This window comes from Gopherus flavomarginatus, chromosome 3 (genome assembly GCF_025201925.1).
Source record: "Gopherus flavomarginatus isolate rGopFla2 chromosome 3, rGopFla2.mat.asm, whole genome shotgun sequence".
NCBI classification, from domain to species: Eukaryota; Metazoa; Chordata; order Testudines; family Testudinidae; genus Gopherus; species Gopherus flavomarginatus.
The window spans coordinates 93,512,718-93,535,796 of NC_066619.1; the positions used below are offsets into that span (position 1 = coordinate 93,512,718).

The 23,079-nt window shown below is 39.4% G+C and overlaps 1 protein-coding gene across 1 annotated transcript in view; it reads right to left on the reverse strand.

The window, feature by feature from the left end:
* Positions 1-22,712, reverse strand: part of SLC1A1 (solute carrier family 1 member 1) — a 71,915-nt gene extending 49,203 nt beyond the window's left edge. The window contains exon 1 of the mRNA XM_050944289.1: positions 22,504-22,712. Within this exon, the coding sequence (XP_050800246.1) occupies positions 22,504-22,594 (91 nt within the window). The 5' untranslated portion in view covers positions 22,595-22,712. The remainder of the gene's footprint in view (positions 1-22,503) is intronic.
* Positions 22,713-23,079: the final 367 nt, after the last annotated feature.

Consider the following 23,079-nt stretch of genomic DNA (forward strand, 5'->3'; position numbering starts at 1 on the left):
CCGCCTAGGGCGCTCAAACCCCTAGCGCCGGTCCTGCCTAAACCACTATTCAAACCAAATTATGCTTACATTATTCCACCATTTGAGCCACCCAGATAATACCAGCTAGTCAGTATAATCAACGGCTAAAAGAAATTACCAGACACATCTGTATTTATTCGTATATTTCTCTTAAATGAATTAGGTGATTACTCTGCTTAAAGGAATGAGGTAAAAGATAGTAAATATTACCGAAAACAAATCCTAGTCAAAGACAGTTAATCCCTCCACTCTGACTGAACAAACTCTTTATTTTCAATTTTAACCTGGACTAAGAAATGAAAATCAGTGGGTTAGGACATGTTTACCAATGTTTTGTCAGCTATTTAGCTCTTGTTTCCCTAAATAATTATAGAATCATAGATTCCAAAGCCAGAACTTCTACCTTGTTTATATTGCTTTTAAGTATGTGCAAGTTAACCTTTCAGCCAAATCCTAAGCAACTAAAAAGCTATTCCTGATTTATTTGTGTCAGTGAGCACAGACAGTTTAACCTTCCTGCAACACCCTGAATCTTAACCGCCTTTAAGACATTTGCAATATTATGTAAATGTCCTTCATCAGTGGAAGGAGACACACAAAACTCTCTGCTGTTAATCTAAGTGACTAAATGAAATGTGTTGGAAAAGAATTAGTCGGAGTTCTATGTTAATTCCAAAGAAGGCTCTTAAAGCCCTAAATGTAAAAAAAAAATAAAAATCCTGAATGTGTACTTATCAAGGTAAGTCACTAAGGCCCTGATCTTGCAAACTCCTATGTACATGTTTAAATTTAGATCCCAGTGTTTTCAATGGAATTACTCACATGCCTAAAGTTAAGCACATTTGTAAGTGTTTTCAGGACTGGAGTTTACATTTAAAATAAGGTGCTGTAATGTATATAAACTACAGCTCCATCATATATACAAATGCTTGTTAATATAGAATGGAATAGGTACAGTCTTGGAGCAAGGTTGGTCTTTAAAAATAATTCTGAAATCTTAGGAGAAAAGTCTTGCTATTTAACAGATCTGCTTCTTACTTCCTTTACTCTAGGCAGGAACTCTGGCTGGGGGGCAAATGTGGCTAACTTTTCCAAAATGCCTTCAAGGGGCAAGATGGGAAAAGGAACCATTAGCTACTGATCTCTCACTATAAGGATAAAGAGGTGCTAGCTAGGGAGTATGAACTGATGTCAGGCTGAACCACTAGCTGAAGAGAGCCCATCACTTCCGCCATGGAAATGTTCAGTGTTGCTAAGTATGCAATATTTAGGTGAGAGGGCAAATGGAAAATTAAGAACTGAGTGTGGCTGGCAGCATTAGATTGGGGAGAAGGGAATCCTAGAGACACCATCTACTTAAAATCTAGTCAGTTTCAAAAAACAGAGTTCAACATAGCTTTGGGTGCTAGACTTGCCCTTGTGCCTCCTGGACAATTTTTGTGGTTTCAAAAGCACATTTTCCTATTTTTAAAAATGTTTCTCTCTCCCACATTGCTGCATAAAAGACCAACACAAACAGGAAAAATGATTAAGACCTTTGCTCTGCAAAGACATTGGTGCAGGTTGACCCTACACTTGCACAGAGCCCCATTGACTTCAATCAGGTTCTGCACAGGGCCCAGCTTACGTGCTCTTTCTCCAGGATTGGGTCTAGTTGACTAGACTGGGTAAATGGAACAGTTTATACCCAAGGCACATGGCAAGCAAGTTGAAAAATAGGGAAAATATTTCTTTTCCCTTAATCTCTTTTAGTTACAGTCGTCTTAGATGTTACTTGTAAGAACAGTGACAAAATGTCTTTGAACAGTGTCTTTTTAATTATCCCAGATGGTGACTTACTCATGAACTGGTTGTATCTCTGAGTGATTTTCTCCTCTTGATTTCCATGTATTTAATAAGGTTACTGGAAAGTGGAATTGGGTCACCATTCTTAAGTTGTTTTCACTGATCTTCTGTTACCCTCTCCACTTTTTTAGATTCCACTTCTACATGCCATTTTTTCAAATTTTTAAGATGGGGGTGGGGTTTCCTCAGTCTCTCACTCATGTAATTTGTTTGTTTGCTTTGGAAACTCAGCTCTTTTGCCATACCTCTCTCAGCGGTATTTTGAAATACCTGTGCTGCCACTTCCCTATTCAGTCTACATTCTGACAAGCAGCAATTAATTCTTAATGACTTGTGTAGCACCTCAACACATTGTGGAGTTAAAATAGGACAGCCATTAAAAATGGAGCTAGAAATGCTACACTAGAATTTAGGATCAGGAAGTGAGAAGAATACTTTATTCAACTGAAGTAATAGGGGAATTTTGGTAGGCAGCACATATCTGTCTATGTATTGGAATTTGTGAATCACAGGTTCCATCCCTTTTTGAGCTGTCATCAGAATCAATTATGTCAGCACCTCTTTTCTAACTGTGGAATTCTATCCTTGGGAAATGCAATGCAATATAGGAAATGTGGTCTAGTATAGAACAGATTCATTTATACACCACTGTTTTAAAACTATGTTGATTAGACCTGTTCTGAGCAAATTTAGAGAACAGAGATAAAAATGTCCATGTTATTGCTGTTGCTACCATCTTTTAAACTGAACCAATATTAGGAACAGTAGAAACTCTAGTGTAGACAAAGTTTCAGTCTGTTGTGTTTTCTTCTTCTCTCCCGTCTTGTTATTCCACTTCTGCTACAGTGGTTTCACTTTCTATAAAATACTTGAATAGTCATTGGGCAAGAGGGAATGAGAATTGCTTGATAGCCTGGTTTGTAGAGCACTCATAAGAACGGACATACTGGGTCAGACCAAAGGTCCGTCAAGCCCAGTATTCTGTCCTCTGACAGTGGCCAATGCCAGGTGCCCCAAAGGGAATGAACAGAACAGGTAATCATCAAGTGATCCATGCCCTGTCACCCAACCTCAGCTTCTGGCAAACAGAGGCTAGGGACACCATTCCTGCCCATTCTGGCTAATAGCCATTGATAGGCCTATCTTCCATGAATCTATCTAGCTCCCTTTTGAACCATGTTATAGTATTGGCCTTCACAACACCCTCTGGCAAGGAGTTCCACAGGTTGACAGTGCGTTGTGTGAAAAAATACTTTCTTGTGTTTATTTTAAACCTGCTACCTATTAATTTCATTTGGTGGCCTCTTGTTCTTGGGTTATGAGAAGGCGTAAATAACACTTCCTTATTTACTTTCTCTATACCACTCATGATTTTATAGACCTCTATCATATCCCCCCTTATTCGCCTCTGTTCCAAGCTGAAAAGTCCCAGTCTTATTAACCTTTCCTCATATGGAAGCTGTACTATACCCCTATCATTTTTGTTGCCCTTTTCGGAACCTTTTCCAATTCCATTATATCTTTTTTGAGATGAGGTGACCACATCTGCACACAGGATTCAAGGTGTGGGTGTACCACGGATTTATATAGAGGCAATATGATATTTTCTGTCTTTCTGTCTTTCTTGATGATTCCGAACATTCTGTTAGCTTTTTTGACTGCCATTGCACATTGAGAGAATGATCTACAATGACTCCAAGGTCTCTTTCTTGAGTGGTAACAGCTAATTTAGACCCCATCATTGTATATGTATAGTTAGGATTATGTTTTCCAATGTGCATTACTTTGCATTTATCAACATTAAATTTCATCTGCCATTTTGTTGCCCAGTCACCCAGTTTTGTGAGATCCTTTTGTAGCTCTTTGCAGTCTGCCTGGGACTTAACTATCTTGAGTAGTTTTGTATCATCTGCAGATTTTGCCACCTCACTGTTTACCCCTTTTTCCAGATCATTTATGAATATGTTAAATAGGACTGGACCCAGTACAGATCCCTGGGGGACACCACTATTTACCTCTCTCCGTTCTGAAAACTGACCATTTATTCCTACTCTTTGTTTCCTATCTCTTAACCAGTTACCAATCCATGAGAGAACCTTTCCTCTTATCCACGACTGCTTATTTTGCTTAAGAGCCTTTAGTGAGGGACCTTGTCAAAGGCTTTCTGAAAATCTAAATACACTATATCCACTGGATCTCCTTTATCCGCATGCTTGTTGACCCCCTCAAAGAATTGTAATAGATTGGTGAGGCATGATTTCCCTTTACAAAAACCATGTTGACTATTTCCCAGCAAATTATATTCATCTATCTGTCTGGCAATTTTGTTCTTTATGATAGTTTCAACCAGTTTTCCCAGTACTGAAGTGAGGCTTACTGGCCTGCAGTAAGGGTCACCTCCAGAGTCGCCTCTGGAGCCCTTTTTAAAAATTGGTGTCACATTAGCTACCCTCCAGTCATTTGGTACAGAAGCTGATTTAAATGATAGGTTACAGATGACAGTTAATAGTCCTGTAATTTCAAATTTAAGTTCCTTCAGAACTCTTGGGTGAATACCATCAGGTCCTGGTGACTTATTACTGTTTAATTTATCAATTTGTTCCAAAACCAGTTCCTTAGATCTGTCACCCAGAAAGAATGGCTCAGGTTTGGGAAGCTCCCTCACATCCTCAACAGTGAAGCTGATGCAAAGAATTCATTTAGTTTCTCTGCAGTGGTCTTATCATCTCTGAGTGCTCCTTTAGCATCTCGATCATCCAGTGGCCCCACTGGTTGTTTAGCAGGCTTTCTGCGTCGGATGTATTTAAGGTGCGGGATAGGGGATGCGGGAGCTCTTGGTTCAATTCCTTGCTCCACTTAATTATTTAAATAAAAATGGAACCGCTTCAACAGGAGATATTGAGACACCTCTTCCCCAAAATTCCCATAGGCCAATGATTCAGGCACACTTACAGTTGCCAACCCTCCAGGGTTGGGCTGGAGTCTCCAGGAATTAAAGATTAATTTAAACTAAGGATTATGTCATGTGATGAAACCTCCAGGAATATGTCCAACCACAACTGGCAACCCTAGGCAAACTCCTGTGTGGTAGGAGACTGAAGTTCAAATCCCTGTTCCACATCAGGCAGAAGAATGACTTGATGCAAGATCTCCCACATCCCAGCACAGCACCTATAACTAGCTGGCTAATGGTTATTAAGATGGGCTCCTTCCCTTCCCCTTTTGTGACTCAAGCCCTTTAAAAATGCACAGGCACAGCACATTTCATTGAACCCAAAATAGACTTCTTTGATTTACTGAATGTTTTTTTTTTAATTTCTGGATTGGCTTCAACCAGAATCAATTCCCTCCCCCACAACCCCCACCCAAAATATTTTTGGAACTGCCAGCAAACGAAAAAAATCAATTATTTACTAACCCTAATAGCAGTAGGTGTGATAAGACAGGGTAACTACCCACCAATTCATCACAAAAGAGTTTCCACCACAGAAAGTTGTAGAGTATGGTGTCCTGCCTTTTGAAGAGGGAACCCTGTGCTTCTCTTATAGCTCTGCCTAATGGAGAGGAAGCAGGAAACAATGTGAAATGATAGCATCTAAGTTAGCTACACTGCAAAGCAGAACTGTGGTGCTACTCCTATCAAATCTGAGGCCTCTCAAAATCCATGAGGGATGGGCGCTCTCTAAGTAGGTGATAGTACCTGCCTACTCTGTGTGGGTATGAACCTCAGAGACTAGGTAAACTGTGATTAGGGAACTCTCTAAATGGTGCAGCTGCAAACCAGGTACTTAGATGTGTCTGTCTCATTTGGGGCATCATGTAGGCATTCACCTGTTTGTCATAATCTGACACACTTTTAAAGTATGTCTCTGCATTTTGTTATTTATAGCTATTGTTTTTGAAACATTCTCTAGGTTGGTGCATAACATTAGGGAGATAACTAGAGTCACAGTGCTTCTTCCCTTTAACCATTGTGTTATCTGGCAAATGACAGAAATTTAGGAATTATTAAAAAAATAAAAGAGGTACCTTGTCAACAAGCTCCTGTTTCCTCAGGACTCAGCTGTGCTGTTTAAGCACTAACACATGGGGGCCTTTGTGGAGCTACATCACTGCAGCCATGTGCCTTCATATCTCCACGGCCAGTCAGCTAGCTCTCCTGGTGCAACAAAGCAGGGCCATGGCCTCAGGATTGCATGGAGGAAGCAGCCCCTGCACTTCTTCCAAGCACAAAGACAACAGTTGGGTTCTACATGGGCTGCACAAGAGGAGTCAATAAAGGCTCCTTGCACTCCCTCTTGTATATCCACATATGGCCCAACTCTAATCTGGCCTTGAATTAGGAGGCACAAATCCTCTAATGTATCTACCATTTTCCATTTGCCCAGGTGATATGATAGGAGTGACTGATGCTATTTCCTTTGTATTGTTGTTACATTGTGTTAGATGCTAATCTAGCAACAGTTTATGCTGCTGCTTCCAGGAGCTGCTTGAGGCAAATGCTGCCTGGAGCCTGCAGCTCAACCCCCTCCCATGCCCCAATCGCCTGTCCCAGCCCTGATCCCCCTCCTGCTCTCTGAACCCCTCAGTCCCAACCCAGAATATCCTCCTGAACCCTCAATTCCTCATCCCCAGCCATACCCCAGAACCCACACCCCTAGCCAAAGCCCTGACCCCCTCCCATGCCCCAGCCCCCAATTTCGTGAGCATTCATGGCCGCCACACAATTTCCATACCCCAATGTTGTCCTTGGGCCAAAAAGTTTACACCCCTGCTACAGAAGCATGACCATAGTAATATACATCTGGTGACAGCTTTGTGTATATTCCTTGTAGCGGACAAAGTTTTGTTCTGTTTTTTCATATCAACAGGTCATTAAATGGTTTATTTTTTATGATTGGTCATTCATAGGATTGACAAGTTTAGGAACCACTGTTAACTGACATCTTTTGAAAGACAGTGCAAAAACTGTTCAACTTTAACATGTTAGACTGCAACATGGACAGGCAACTTGTTTCACTTTGCAAGAGAATCTGCTCTCCTTCATTAATATTTTATAAGGTCCATGTTGTTTCTGGTCTTACTAGAGGATTTATAATAGTTTGGCTAACTTTTAATCACTCAGGTGTATCCAGTGCAACAACATTGTACTAAAATCTAGGTGTGTAACAAGTGATTACAATAAACCTTTTAATTAATCTCTGCTCAGATTTGTTTATTCTTGTATGGTGTTTTGCATGTTACTTGACAACTAGTGCCCTTTATGATAAGCATACCGATGCTGATGAAACACAGGCAAGATTCTGAGAGCCTCTAGAAAGTTGCATGGGCCTGCAAAGTCAGGGTTTAGTCTCACCAGCAATTTTTAAAATTGCAGTAACAGATTTTTATCCTCAGAATGCTGGCACCTTCCAAACTACCAGTTTGCTTTAGAAAGATGTGTACAGTAAAACCCTTTTACAGCTCTAAACCCCGCCTATGCTTCTGCTGGAGTAGCCCATGGTTTTGCTAGAGTAACCCATTAAATTCTTATGCCTGTAGCCTGGCAGCACACCAGCCCAATGTGGCTAGTCAGCTGAAGACTGGAGAGGGATGGAGGGGCTCTACACCTGCTCCACAGGTGGCAATGCAAACATGCTCTGGGAAGGAAAGGGACGTTCATCTTGGGTAAATAAAATCCCCCGTTTTACTCCTGTAGCTCTCCACAGATTCCCTACATGGAGGTTAGTGGACCCCCAGAGCTGCACTTTCCTCATGGAGATACTATGAAGAAAGAGAGAGAACAAAAGCTGGATCCTTATTTTAAAAAAATAAATAAATGATGGGTATGTTGCTGGGAAATGAACAGGGAGGCATAATGGGTTTTTTAGCCTGGTGGACTCTGCTTGTGCCCTCTAACAATTCAGCCACCAGTGCAGATTGTCTTCAGGAAAGCCCATGTAAGTTCCTGTGCACAAACTCACACATGCTGGAACAATTTGTATAGTGGGGGTGCTGCGAGCCATTTAACCAAACTGTAAACCCTGTATATGATGGAAACCATTTCAATCTAGGGAATGCAGCAGCAGCCCTACTTCTAGCACCTATGCACACACTGTCAATCATTTGGGGCGGAACCAGCTGCCCAAGAGCCTAGAGTCAGAAAAGCTCTGAATGTACAGTGCTCCCCATGAATGCAGGTGAGATGGAGTTCTGTTGAGGGGAAAAGTTGGGTACTACAGAAGCACTATGTGGTAACTACTGAGGTATACTCCTCACTCACAGAACGAGTGTAGGCCTCTGCAACCAGAGAGCCATGCAGTTTCCAGCCACATTCCACATCACAGAGACACTTGGCCAAGATTTGTCTGTAGCAAAGTGACTTTTTTTTCAAAACAACTTCACTATAAGGCAGCCTTGCATTAAAATTTAGTAGCCAAGCCACACATTCTACTCATCCACCTATCACACACTGAGGATGATTGTTTGAAAAAATACCTTATTTGCCCATGTAGGGAGGGAGAAAGAATGTCTCCAGGACTAGGGATGAGCAGAGTTTTGCAATGCTGCTATTATGACCAGACTGTAATGTTTACAATGCAGTGCATTTAGACCACATGAATGTCTTTTCTGTTCACTGTAAACTTAGCTTCCCTCTATCTGAATTATTATTATTTGTATTACTGTATCACCTAGGAGCTATGGAGTTATGGCCCATGACCTCATTGTGCCAGGCACTGTACAAACACAGAACAAAAAGATAGTCACTGCCCCCAAAGAACTTACATATGACATAGGCAGACTCTACATTCACTCCACTTCCAAATATTTAAAACGTGTAGCTCAGAATACCGAGATAAAATGATACTGCTGGGAAGTTAGGGTAGAGTGAAGGAAAGAATGGGGGTTTTGTCCATGGGGACTTTCTTGTGCTGTATATACATGCACATACATTTCCTAAAGATGTGAGAACTGCTCCTTAGATTTAATCTGAATATGGACATTGTTCAGCAACATAATGAAAACTTTACAGCATAGTTATTTGGCGCCAAGTTCATCCATGACATAACTCCATTGAAGTCAATGAGTTACACCAGAGATACGTTTTTGCTCTTTGTATAGATCAAACACAACCTGAAAATAGAACAAAACTAATGAATCCCTACAAACAGCCAAATAAGTAAACTATCTATAGCCACAACATAATAAACACTTTGTTTTTATTACAAAATAATTTCAAATATAATCTGAAAAACGTGCTTATTTCCCAACAATCAGATATCCGTGCTTCCCCTAATGAGTTAATTTGGATGAGTCAAGATAACAACTCCAGTGACCTGTTGGTTTCAGACCTCTATTATTGTTGTTCTAAAAATCTTTTATTTTGGTCATTAATTATTCTTGATTACTAGGACTAGATAGATGACAAATAATAAACTTGGGTCTTCTCAAGACATAATATTTATTTCAGCTTCCAGTCTGCAGGAGACGAGCTTATGAGCTTTGAGTTACTCACCATCTGTCTCTGTTCTTAGCCTTCCTCTCATCTCACTTTACACCCTTTCTTTGGAGAATCTCCTCCACTCACATGGCTTTAACTATTGACTGGCAAATCTACTTGCCCTCTCCTGAGTACAGCAGGGCAAAAATCTTTGACCGAACCATTTTTCAATGAAAAATGCAGATTTGGTGACACCAAAACATTTTGTGAATTCATATGAGTTTCACCAAATTGTCTGTGTTTCTTAAAAAAATAAACACCTCTCCTCCAAAATAAAAACATTTTATTTCTGACAAGATCTAAATGAACTGTTTTAATTTTTCAGCTGGAAATGGCTTTTTATTTAGAAATCTCATTTAATACAAATGAAAAAACAATTAAAACATACAAAGCTCAAAATCAAAACACAATGTTTCATTTGATGCCAAATGATTTTTTTAAAACTTTTATTCTGGCTATAATAGTTGAGATTGGAAAGGCTGTTTAGTGAGAAACTGAAGACACATGATAGTGACGTGTAGAGAAACTATTACTCAAACTAATCCCTACAGCAAAGTTGACAAATCAAAGAGATGACCTAGAAATGGAGTTCTGATTAAGCAAGGTCAGGTTGCTTGTGATTCCTAAAAGGTGTGGAGGTCTGAGAAATGTTTGTTTTGCAATATATTGTGAAAGTGTTAGGGTTGAAAAATTTGTAATCTTTGTAAATGGACATGATGTGTTACTCTGTCTCTCAAGAAGTCAACTAGTAAGCATGGAATGTGAAACACTTTGAACGAGGAACAATTTAAAAAAAATGAATTAGACTCTGGCAATTTTTTAATCTGTTACAGTTATGCCCTTCAGCATTAAAAAGCAATTAAAGGCATGAGACTATATGTACTCATCAGATGAGGTATTGCTTGCAAGGGTCAGATGCAAGAATGCTACAGATGCTATAGTGTTTCTGGAAAAGGAAGAGGTAGATTAACAATGCAGATATCTGTGATTAGCTTCAGTTGGTGCATTATCTGTGTTTACTGGGGCATATGGGCGGAAGGTGTCTTTATATTTTTGTGGAATGGGAAAACAGCACCAGGAGTCCTACAGAGGTTCTTTTAGACAGTCAGTGGGAAATCAGGGGTAGGAAATATTTTACTGGTGGTCTTATTGCTTTTCAAGTAGGGGAGGAATGATCCATCAATTTCAGTGGCTTTACTCTATTTTAGGTTTTATGGCATGGAAAGGCACCTAAGAGTCATTCCTTCCAAATCTCCCTCTATGGAAAAATTCTTATAAAGTTCTTAATCTATATGTCCAAATTGCTCATCAGTTTGAACTGTGCATGTGGATCTAGGTCTGAAGTTTCATGTACAAAACAGGGCTGTCAATTAATTGCCGTTAACTCATGCAATTAACCCCAAAAGTAAATCATGATTAATTGCACTGTTAAACAACAGAATACCAATTGAAATTTATTAAATATTTTTGGATGTTTTCTACATTTTCAAATATATTGATTTCAATTGCAACACAGAATACAAAGTGTACAGTGCTCACTTTATATTTATTTTTCATTACAAATATTTGCACTGTAAAAAAGAAGAAATAGTATTTTTCAATTCACCTAATACAAGTACTGTAGTGCAATTTCTTTATCATGAAAGTTGAACTTACAGATGTAGAATTATGTATAAAAAATAACTGCATTCAAAAATAAAACAATGTAAAACTTTAGCGCCTACAAGTCCACTCAGTCCTACTTCTTGTTCAGCCAATCAATCACTAAGACAAACAACTTTGTTTACATTTACAGGAGATACTGCTGCCTGCTTCTTATTTACAATGTCATCTGAAAGTGAGAACATGTATTTGCATGGCTCTTTTGTAGCGGGCACTGCAAGGTATTTGCATGCCAGATATGCTAAACATTTGTATGCCCCTTCAAGCTTCAGCTAACCTTCCGGAGGACATGGTTCCATGCTGGTGGTGTTTGTTAAAAAAATAATGCGTTAATTAAATTTGTGACTGAACTCCTTGGGGGAGAATTTTATGTCTCCTATTCTGTTTTACCCATAGTCTGCCATATATTTCATGTTATAGCAGACTCAGATGATGACCCAGCACATATTGTTTGATTTACAAACACTTTGACTGCAGATTTGACAAAACGCAGAGAAAGTACCAATGGGAGATTTATAAAAATAGCTACAGCACTCAACCGCAGGTTTAAGAATCTGAAGTGCCTTCCAAAATCTGAGGGGGACGAGGTGTGGAGCATGCTTTCAGAAGTCTTAAAAGAGCAATATTTCGATGAGGAAAATATAGAACCTGAACCACCAAAAAAGAAAACCAGATGCTGGTGGCATCTGATTCAGATGATGAAAATGAACATGCGTCAGTCCGCTTTGCTTTGGATCGTTATCGAGCAGAACCCGTCATCAGCATGGACGCATGTCCTCTGGAATGGTAGTTGAAACATGAAGGGACATAAGAATCTTTAGTGCATCTGGCACGTAAATATCTTGTGATGCCAGTTACAACAATGCCATCAAACGCCTGTTCTCACTTGCAGGTGACATTGTAAACCAGAAGTGGGCAGCATTATCTCCTGCAAATGTAAACAAACTTGTTTATCTGAGCGATTGGCTGAAGTAGGACCAAGTGGCTCTAAAGATTTACATTGTTTTATTTTTGAATGCAGTTTTTTTTTCACATAAGTCTACATTTGTTAGTTAAACCATCAAGAAAAAGAGATTGCATTACAGTACTTATATTAGATGAACTGAAATATACTATTTCTTTTGTTTTTTACAGTGCAAATATTTGTAATAAAAATAAATATAAAGTGAGCACTGTACACTTTGTATTCTGTGTTGTAACTGAAATTAATATATTTGAAAATGTAGAAAACATCCAAAAATATTTAAATAAATGGTATTCTATTATTGTTTAACAGCACGATTAATTGCGATTAATTTTTTTAATCATGGAATTGGGATTTTTTTTTAATCCCTTGACAACCCTAGTATTCTATTATTGTTTAACAGTGCGATTAATCATGCTATTAATTGAGATTAATTTTTTAATTGTGCAATTAATCGAGATTAATTTTTTAATCACTTGACAGCCCTAATAAAAAGCCAATTTACATGAGAGGCAGGGGAACATTTTAATTGTCAAATCAATGAACAAATCTTGCTTTGAAAAAAAAATGTTTCAGAACTTGTTGTCAGACAGCAAAGGAACTGAGTTTAACTTCAATTATTTTTGCTTTTGTTCTGTAGATAAATTTCTAGTCTGAGGATGCTTTTCGAACCTCAACACTAGTGTGAAACTTTGAAATAAAGCCATCCACAGTCTGTTGTGTGTCTTAATAGTCAATCCAGAGTCTCTTTTAGAGATGCTGTGTCTTGTTACTCAAAGCACAGATTCTGTCTTTCTGTGCTACTATTTATAAATGAATTGAATTGAATTGTACTGCGTTTTAGAGACGGAAAGGGAGACAAGCATCACAGCTGTTTAAAGAAGTACTACTGACTATGTTACACTTGGTATCACAGCAGGAAGAAACTGAAACCTCTCATTAAATTTCCAGACTAACTGTCGACTCAAGATGTCTGGTTTGCATTCATTAAAAATTCCAAATTAATAAAAGATGTATTTGAAGATTTAAAGAAAGGAAGTGAATATCAGATGTTTAATGGAGAACCAACATTATCATGAACCTATCAGACAGTTACCTATCACTTGCTTTATCATAATCTCTTTGTTTTGTCCTAATCACAAAAATAGGACCAATTCTGTTTTCACAAATGTGTTTCCAAAGATGGTTCATCCTTTTTTATATGCTTCATGCTGTGTTTTGCAAGTACACAGAAATGGTTCAGGAGAAAAGAGCCACAGCCAAGATAAAGGGAACCTCAGAGATAACAGAACAAGGAAATGGAAATGGAAATTGCAAACACTGAGCTCTTAGCAACTCAAGTTAAAGCCTGTAGGGGAGCCTGAGGGTTGAACTCAAACGACTAACCTAAGTTAAAACAGTGAAGACATGGCAACACTGCTATTTTAACCCAAATTAAGAACACACTTTTTTTTTCTTCCAGTGTAGACAATGTAGACATGGATCTCCCTGTGCCGTTTCTACAGGCAGTTTTCAGAGAACAGCTCAACTTTATAGAGGCCAAATGTATGAGGATATTCGAAGCTAACAGTTCAATTCCTGGTAGCTGGAAAGGAGGAGGAAAAAGTGGGGGGGAATCTTGTTAAACAGATGCTGACAACAGACAAAAGTCTCACCCACCTTTAAAAATAAAAGAGATTGAACAGGGATGGGGCAGAAAGGATTTTTCCTAATAAGGGGTAGCCCCCATCCACCAAGACTGCAGTGGCTGGGAAGAACCCATCCTCTCCATATTCAAAAACACACATGTAGAGCTTTAAAACGTTTTTTAAATAAAGAAAACAGATGACTTCGTTTCAGAGTAGCATCTGTGTTAGTCTGTATCCGCAAAAAGAACAGGAGTCCTTGTGGCATCTTAGAGACTAACACATTTATTTGAGCATAAGCTTTCATGGGCTACAGCCCACTTCATCAGATGCATAGAATGGAACATATAGTAAGAAGATATATATACATACAGAGAACACCCCCAGCAGTGTCACCTCAGGTCAGGCAGTGAGTTTACTCCAAGTGTAGGACGCATTCATGGTAGAATGCTCCTTTCCCTGGATAGGGCTCTGTGGCCCAAATATATAAGGCTATTTTTTTTATAGTCGATTGCTCCTCTTCCTACATAGATGACCTGCCACTAATTCAGCATCTATGGCCTTCTGGGCTTGCTCAACTCATAAAGCCATGGTTACATTTGACTGCAGCAGGCCCTTCAATGATTAAATACGTAGCACTCCTACTAAATTTTGAAGAAGAGCTCTGTGTAGCTCGAAAGCTTGTCTCTCTTGCCAACAGAAGTTGATCCAATAAAACATACTACACCTCACCCACCTTGTCTCTCTATTTAATTAGTGGCATTTGTAAGAAAATCTAGTAGATATAATTATACCCAGAGGCAGAGTCTCATGCCCTTGGCAATGAGATTTTCACAGTGTGTTTTCTTAAATGAACATGTCCCATGGAAGATTGTCAAACTAGTATTTTTACTTTGAAAAAAGGCTGTGTTTCTCCTCAAAATCTTAGGGAAACTTTTTTTCCTCCAGCATCTGTTTAACAAGATTTTCCCCTTTTTAACAGGGACTCAGGAGATTTGGGTTCATTTTTCAGATCTGCCATAGACTCCTTGTGTAACCCAGAGTCTGAAAAAACTCCGTTTATCTTCAGTGGGCTCTGGTCCTTAATCTGTTTGTGCCTCAGTTCCCAATATGTAATATGGGGATAACAGTGTTTCCTTTCTCCCCCCATTTGTCTGTTTTGTCTAGATTGTAAACTTTTCAGGACTGGAAAGATCTTCTACCATATGTATGTATGGCACCCAGCACACTGAGACCCTGATCTTGCTTGGGAGCTTTGGGCATAATGGCAGTAAAAATAAATGATAAAAACATTGATAACAGCAAAGTAAAGGTTGCTCTATAAAGAAATAATCAGAAGTTGTACACATTCCGAAGTGCCTGTTGATACATTATCATCTTAGAGTCTTGAGGTTGAGGAGAGTCTTGCTGATTGGCTGGACACTCCCATCAACTGCAGCTACAGAGGGGTTAATTTTCTTTTTATCTTTAACCCTTCCCAAATCAAGGTGGTATTTGTATGTTTCCTATCTCATAAATAAGGCTACATTTCAGTCACAGGAATTTTTAATAAAAGTCATGGACAATAAACAAAAATTCATGTCCTGTGACTTGTTCATTACTTGTACTATATACTCCCTGACTAAAACTTGGGCTGGTGCGACTGGCCCAGCGGCCGCCTGATCTGCTCGGGCAGCCCCAGAGCCAGCTGCATCAACCGACGCAGAAGTCACGGAGGTCACAGAAAGTCATGGAATCCATGACCTCCGTCACAGACATGGAGCCTTACTCATAAATGAGTTGGTGAAGTTACACAGCTACTCTAAAAGTAAACTTCCTCACTGTAACACTTCCTTCCTTTGTCAGATACAGTGTTTCTCACCCTTTTTGATACCAGGGACTGCCTTGATGCCTTCCTAAACTGTGTCAGGGAGATCTCAGGACAAAATATGTATGACTACAAAGAGTGACTAATTGGCCAATGGAAAATGGAGGTCTAATAAGTGACGTGAAACCACAAGGTCTATTTTGTAATCTTATCCCTGAAAGATGAGGTGTCGTCATCATCATTATCCCACACATTATCCCTTCTCTGACTCTGTCTATTATTAAGGGTTTCTGATTCTTCCCAGTATAAGGCCTTATTTTCAGTTGCTTATAGCTTTGCCAAATTTTAACTGTTGATGTTGAAAATTTCCATGTCAGGTAGCTGAGGACTTACTTCTGCAACTGAAGACAATGGGAGCTAGGCTTTGAATATACAAAGTGCTATATAATGCTAAGTACACTGCAAAATTGAGTCCTAAGGTTCTTAAATTGAGCACCCACAATTACTGGATATTTTTACCTTAATCTCTCTGTGCATCACTTATCCATCTGTAAAACTGAGATAATACCACCCTTTATCTCATTGTGGTGTGAAAATAAGGTAATGTTTGTGAAGCACTGAGATACTACAATGAGTGCTATGGAATAACCCATGAGGAAATTAATAATTCTGCCTTCAGAACAGGGTTTGAATACGGTGCAGTAAATAAGCCAAGGGGTCAGACATTGTTCAATGAAAAGACAACAAAATATTGACTCTCTACTCATTAAGGATGTACAATCCATCCTGTGCACTGAATCAAGCAGGGGTCCAGAGGAAATATGTTATTGTGTAATTAAAGACTGTAGCACAATGCATACACACAAGGAGGCCAAATTAAGGTTGCACAAGCAGCTTTAGTTCTAGCACTTCCTAACTGTTGAGTGCTTGATTTTGCAGCCTTACTGTTCTTTTAATGTATTTTTTGTGTACGATATCAAACAGACATGTCACTACTATGAAATATAAAATAATCATATTTTAATTTTAGAATAAATAATAGGCAATGGTGAATTTGGGCCTATGATACTACTGAAGTGATACTGTTAAAAACAGAAATGAAGCTCCTGTAGTTTGTATAATAATCAAAATCCTGAGCAGGAATTATAGCTCTGTAATTCACCATTAATTAGACTGTTTTTATTTACTCCAGTGTCTCTTCTCCTAGCACATATCCTCCTCCAAGGAGATGAAGGTGGAAAAACAAACATGGCATTAGTGATGTAATGCTTCTCATAAAAAGACTGGACAAGCTAAGGCTCTGATCCCATGCTCATTGAAGTCAATGACCAAATTCCCATTAGCTTCAATGGTGCAGGATCAGGCCTTCAATGAGCTCATTTTTCTCCTGCCTCCAGCATGGAGATGAACCAAGGATTCTCTATTTAGTTTTCTTTGTTTTTTCCCTCTGGCAGGATTCCATGGTTCTGGCTAACAAGTGCTTTGCAGAGAAGCATGTCTTCTTCTCTCTGCACTCTTCTCTGCTCTCCCCATCAACCTTCTCTCCCCATCAATTATATTCCCCCTTATTATGCTGCCTTCCCCTCCTCTGTTTCCTCAACCCTTCTCCCCCCTCCCAAACCATTTTCTGTCTCTTTCCCATTGCTGTGCCTTCCTAACTACCATGGACAGCTCCTGCTACTTCCCTAAACCCTACCACACCCCATTCCCAGCTCTTCTTTAACCCCTGCCATATGTTTTGGCCTTCTTTGGTCATCTCCTTTCCTCGCATGTGGTGACTGTAAGAAATGTTAACTGTTTAGTGGCCACCATTATAGTCTGAGTTCTGTTTGGGAATTCAGGAAGTAGTCTAAGTGAATAGGCAGATGTAGTGTGGAGAAAAGAAGGGAGTTAATGGTAGAGTACAGAAACTCTATTTCCCACTTCTCACAAATGCAGTGGTTACAGTCATTTTGGTAAATGGGATATAAAATTGACCATGGAAGGGGTATCTTCCCATCCTCAGTCCCATCGACAGGCAGCACTGTCAATATAGCAAACATATTTTTAAAATCTTGTTGGCCATGTTCCATGTAATGTTACAGTTTGAGAAGTGAAAGAATTTTTAACAGTAACTTCCATCATGGATGCTCTTTGTTTACTTTTGATTTTCTGGGGTTAGAGAATGAAAATAGTCTCGTCATTTTCTCTTATAGGTTCTTTAGCTATTGGCCTTCAATTCTGTAAAATCTTATTTTTACAAAATCTACATTTGGGACAAATTTGACCTGTCAATGTTGCTTTGATTCTTAAGCAGATTCACAATATGGAGGGGGAGAGTGGGATAGTTGCTTGTCTAAAAGTTCTCCAAGCAAAATGACTTCATTCTCTTTAGTTAATATGCTTTGTGACTCTCTTTATTTAGTGTATGTTGCAGGAGATGGTGGGGGTGGAGGGGAAGGGTTGTTTTTTATTCTCAAGTTCAGGAGTGAGTTAGACCAGATTGTCTTTTTTCTTGATTAGTTAAATAACTACCTATGTAATGTCAGGTACCCAAACATATAATCACTCTATAAATAAAATTGTAGTGTTCTAGATTAACTTGCTTACCTCTACACCTTTGTGTAGTCTTGCAATTAGACAACACGAATGTAGCACTATTGGTAACTGCTTACCCTGACAAAGAAATGTGAACTGCTAAAACAGAGAGAGGGTATCTGACCTGCATTAACTCTCTGGTTCACCTACAGAAACAATCTAAAAAATCTCTGTAAACTAAAAATTTCTGTAAACTTTCTTTTGAATTTATAAATGAATTCACTTTGGCCAGTCTTGTGCTCTTTCCTTAAATATTTGTATTTTAGGCACGCATATTTTTGTTGAAAGGAAATTTCAAAGTCACACGCATGACGCTCAGAGAGACAGTTCAGTCCCTTCTCTGCTCTTGCCCTTTTCTCAGTCTGGACTGTAAAGTTGTAAGCAAGTCCAGAAAAAGTATGCTTTCTAAATAATCACTTCAGTCTGTTGTTTTAATTCAAAGGGTCATTTTCAAATAAAAACTAAAACATAAAAAAATCCAACCAAAATTGTTCCAAAAGTAGTTCTGCTTGAAATCTGAAAAATTACAGCATGTTGTCCACGTTATTTCATTGAATACACACAGTATTTCTTAGAAACTAAGAATAAACAGTTCTGAACATAAATCCTTTTTTAAAAAAATCCTTATTTTTACTCCTCAGTTAATGCAGATGGATGTACTCACACACAAAAGAGCATGAGGCTTCTAAAATGCTTTCTGCATAAATCTTAAACCACAGATCATAAATCTCATTTCAGATTGTAAAAAAAAGAAATTCAAAACTACATAAGATGGTTCCTAAAAATGAAAAATGTTATTCATATGAAAAGATGAATAGCTCAGGCAGATAAACAAATGCTTCCCATATTATATTAAAAGTATGCGGAAGAAAACCCCACCAGAATCTTGAACCTTTCTTGTTTTTGTTTTTAATCTCCAAAGGTGAGTGTGACATTGTTCTCTAGCTTACTTATTTTCCTTAGTGATGATGGGCAAAAGCTATATCAAACCACCATAAAATGCTTGCTTCCCCAAATAGTTTAACAATTTAAACATTCTTTTGAGTAATTTGCAGTATTCATATCCATCCCTTGCCATATATATAGTTTTCTATAAAAGCCAGGTATCTTTTCTATCATCAAAATGATCTCTGAATTACATTCTCTTTCTCTTTATGGGATGTTATACTTCTCCTTCAAACTAACCATCTTTATAAAGAAAAAAGCTATTTCCTAACTAAATTGTGTGCCCTAGTATGCAGAAAACCAGTATGTATGCTAATTTAATTAAGAAAGGCTTACAATTCTGAGACTTATGGAGTTTTGGTATATTGCAGGGGTTCTCAAACTGCGATTCGGGAGTTGTGAGGTATTACATGGGGGGTCACGAGCTGTCAGCCTCCACCCCCAAACCCTGCTTTGCCTTCAGCATTTAAAATGGTGTTAAATATATAAGAAAGTGTTTTTAATTTATTAGGGGGGTTGCACTCAGAGGCTTGCTATGTGAAACGTGTCAGCAGTACAAAAGTTTGAGAACTACTGGTATATTTCAAACATTCCTCAGACTGCAATAAGGAAATGACATTTTATTATGACATATAATGAAATTAAATTGTTCTGATAAGGATTTTATTGAAGTTGCAGTATACAAGTTATACCACCACCAAGAAACGTTAAAAATATAGTAGATATCATACAGCTTGTTGCAATAGGCAACTTTGTTCCTGAAGATTAAGATCGCTTTATATCAAGCTGATTTACTCTGTTAATATTATGTCATTTTGTAACTAATCAAAAAAGCAGACTAAGGTTCTAGTTTGTTGATTTTCAAAGGCACATACAGAACTTGCATGCACGCCCCCTATTTGTAATTTGAAAGTCTTCCCCATAATTCCGACATCACTCAACCTCAATATTTTGGCACCTCGTTCAACTCTTGCACTGTATAACTCCTCTTGGAGTTAGCAGGCATTCTGCTTACCTGGGGTTGCAGTCAGGCCATAAATTTCAGTTCTATTTGTTGACGCTAATGTGAAAATGAATATTGTTTGGTAGCATTTCTATAATTAGGAAATAACTAGTCCAGTTCATGAAAAACATATCTGAGAGCAATAACTGTGTATGGATAATAATAATAATTAACAAATGGTGGTGTATATAGTGCTTGAGGGCTAGATTTTCAAAAGAGCTCAGCATCCAGTGTAATGACCTCTTTTCAAAATCTGGCCACTTATTGTAGTGCCTAACTGAGCACAGATATTTTGAAAATCTAGCCCTTAGATGACAACACACACACACACACACACAAACATGCATAGAGACATAAACTGATTTTATCTCCAGATTAGAATATGGGGGGAGTCACAAAATAATAATAATTATACCCCCCTAAACACACACATACTTCAAATAATTTACTAAGTAATCTGAAAAAAACAAAAAACGTCCAAAGGCAAATATAAGTAATAAAATAATGGAAGCAACATATCTGTGTAGGAGCAAAAAAATAAAGGATGCTGTTCTCATCTAAAAAGTCATAAAATAATAACCAGAAGAAAATGGGTGGGAGATATGCCAGTAACAAATATTATATTTCATGCAAAAATATCTTTAAATATCATGCAAAACTTGAATAACCACCCTTTCAGCCACTCTGATCACATTCTCTGATTTGCAGAAATTCATGCCATTTTTTCCTCAGGGGGAAAAAAAGATGATCCTTCACTAAAATATTGAAATCCATTTGAAACCACTTTAGAGGGAACTAGATGGCACATTGGATTGATAACAAAAAGCAGAATTTTTCACTGTAGGATGCTGGCACAAACTAAGCATCAGAGAGTACCAAAAGTTTAGTGGCCTGTGACCTGGATAGGCAGATGCCCAAATACAAAAAACACCACCACTGTTTGCATCTTTGTTGACAGCCTCAGCCTACAGGCCTAACACTGAATGGGCCATTGAGAATGAACTCCCCTCTTTATCTAGAGGAGGTCTCTCTTGTCAGATTTGAGGCACATTGACAAGTCTGTATGCGGAAGCTTCTTGCAGTGTGTTGCACCTGTAGTGTGAATACACAAATGACTTCAATTTTTCAGGGTCTATCAGTCTGATACCACTAATGAGTATTATACTCACATGATATTTTAAACCTCCTATTGATACAGAAGATATGTTTGCAGATTTTTCATGTCAGATTGAAAAAATTTCAGAGGCCTATAATTAATTATATTTTTATTATTCAAAGTTTGTGGCATAAATATTGGAGTCTGTGATGAAGTAGCAGAAAAGGCATAGACAGGGGCTAGATGAGTATACTATCAAATTTTAGGACTGTCCATAATACTTCTTCTCCCCCCCCCCTTCTTGTTGTGGCTATAACAGCAACAGGTTTATTTAATTTGTGTAAAACTTCTGTTTTTAACAAGCAGAACAGCAAAATTCAAGCTGTGGTTTTATTTTTATAGTGTAATGATTATATTCTGTCGTTAACCTTGAAAAAGAGTTTAACCAACAAGAAAGCCAATATGCAGGAACAGAAAAATATTTATTCAGTCTAACATCAATTTGTCTCAAATTATTATTAATTATTTTACATTTCTGACATTAACAGGTGTTAATATTTTATCAGAAGTGCATTGGCTACATAAGAGTAATTTCCACTTCTAACAATCCACCATACAATCTGTCAAGTAAATGAGATGACAAATTAATTATTTAGCAAATCCTGGCAGGAAAACCACGGAGGGTCTTTACTTTATTTATTTATTTTACAGTGAGGCAAGTCGAAGCTGAAAGACAGCCTGCCTACATGAGATTGAAGTGTCTGCCCCCGGTAAATAATTACTCTGAAAGAACTCTCCATCTTGGAGGATGGAACATTATCCCTGATACATGCCAGGAAGGAGAATTAAAGCACAAATGTGTCTGTGCCAGACATTCAGGAAGGACTTCTAGGGCCTGGATCTTCCATTCCTTGTGTACCCAAAGCACCCTTGATTTTAACAGTAGCGTTTTGGTGCATAAGGAACGCACGATAGAGCCTCGAGGTAGGCAGTGCTATAGAAATGAATCCTTGTCATTACTCGCATTCCAGCACTGGCCCTCACACACACACACCGTGTGAATGTAAAATAAGATAATCGGATTGCTGCGCTGCGAGATCGTAACATTTATCAGCATCATCACATCACATCATCACAATAGTTTAGCTGCCTGGCTAAACTAGGATGCTGATTCTCCTGCAGCTGTTTCCAGGGAGACACGCTCCAGAAAGCCCCAAAGGAAGGTATTTGGGGGGGAAGAATTCGGACTGTAAGCCCCCCGGGGCTGCGTGGACGGGGGACTGTTAAAGCGGCCCTCCCCCTTTTTAAGACCACGATTAAGAGCAGGGCTTAGCCACGAGGCAGGAGAGGAATAGATGGAGGGAGACGGAGGAATAGATGGGGCTGGGGTCCCTGCGGCTGGGCCGCGGAAATCACCCTGCTGCCTCCCCGCCTGGCTGGAAGCCACATCCTCCCAATCCCAGCCCGGCCCCACTCACCCAGCACCACGGCGCAGACCGTGCTGAGCAGCAGCCAGTTGTTCCTCAGGAAGCGCTGGCAGTCGCAGCTCCTCCTGCTCTTCCTCGCCATCGCGGCAGCGGCGGCGGCTCTCAGGCGGCACGGGCTGAGCTGCGGGGTGTGCGCGCTGAGCGGAGCTCTGCTGCTGCGCTGGGTGCTCGGCGCCTCCTGCTGCTGCCGCCGCTCCGCCAGTGTGGCCGCTACTGCGCTCTGCGGCTCCCCGGCGGGGGAGGAGGGAGCGTGGGGCGGAGGCAGGAGACAGACGCACCTGGCCGCGCACAGCCCTGCGCTCCCGCCTCGCCAGCCCTGCACCCAGGCGCCCTCTGGCACACACAGCCCAAGCGCACAGCGGTGTCAGCGCCTCCGGACCAGCCGCCCGCTGTAAGTTATACAGACTGGCAGGAGAAGCTGGGGGCACCCAGTGAAGTTGTCTTTAGTGTCTCCCCCCCACCTCTCCTCCTGCGCTCACAAATCTCTCCACTTTTCTTCCAGACCCTCACAAACCCCTTCCGCCACTGGCCTTTACCCCTGCATTGCCTTTCTTGGGAAGAACAATA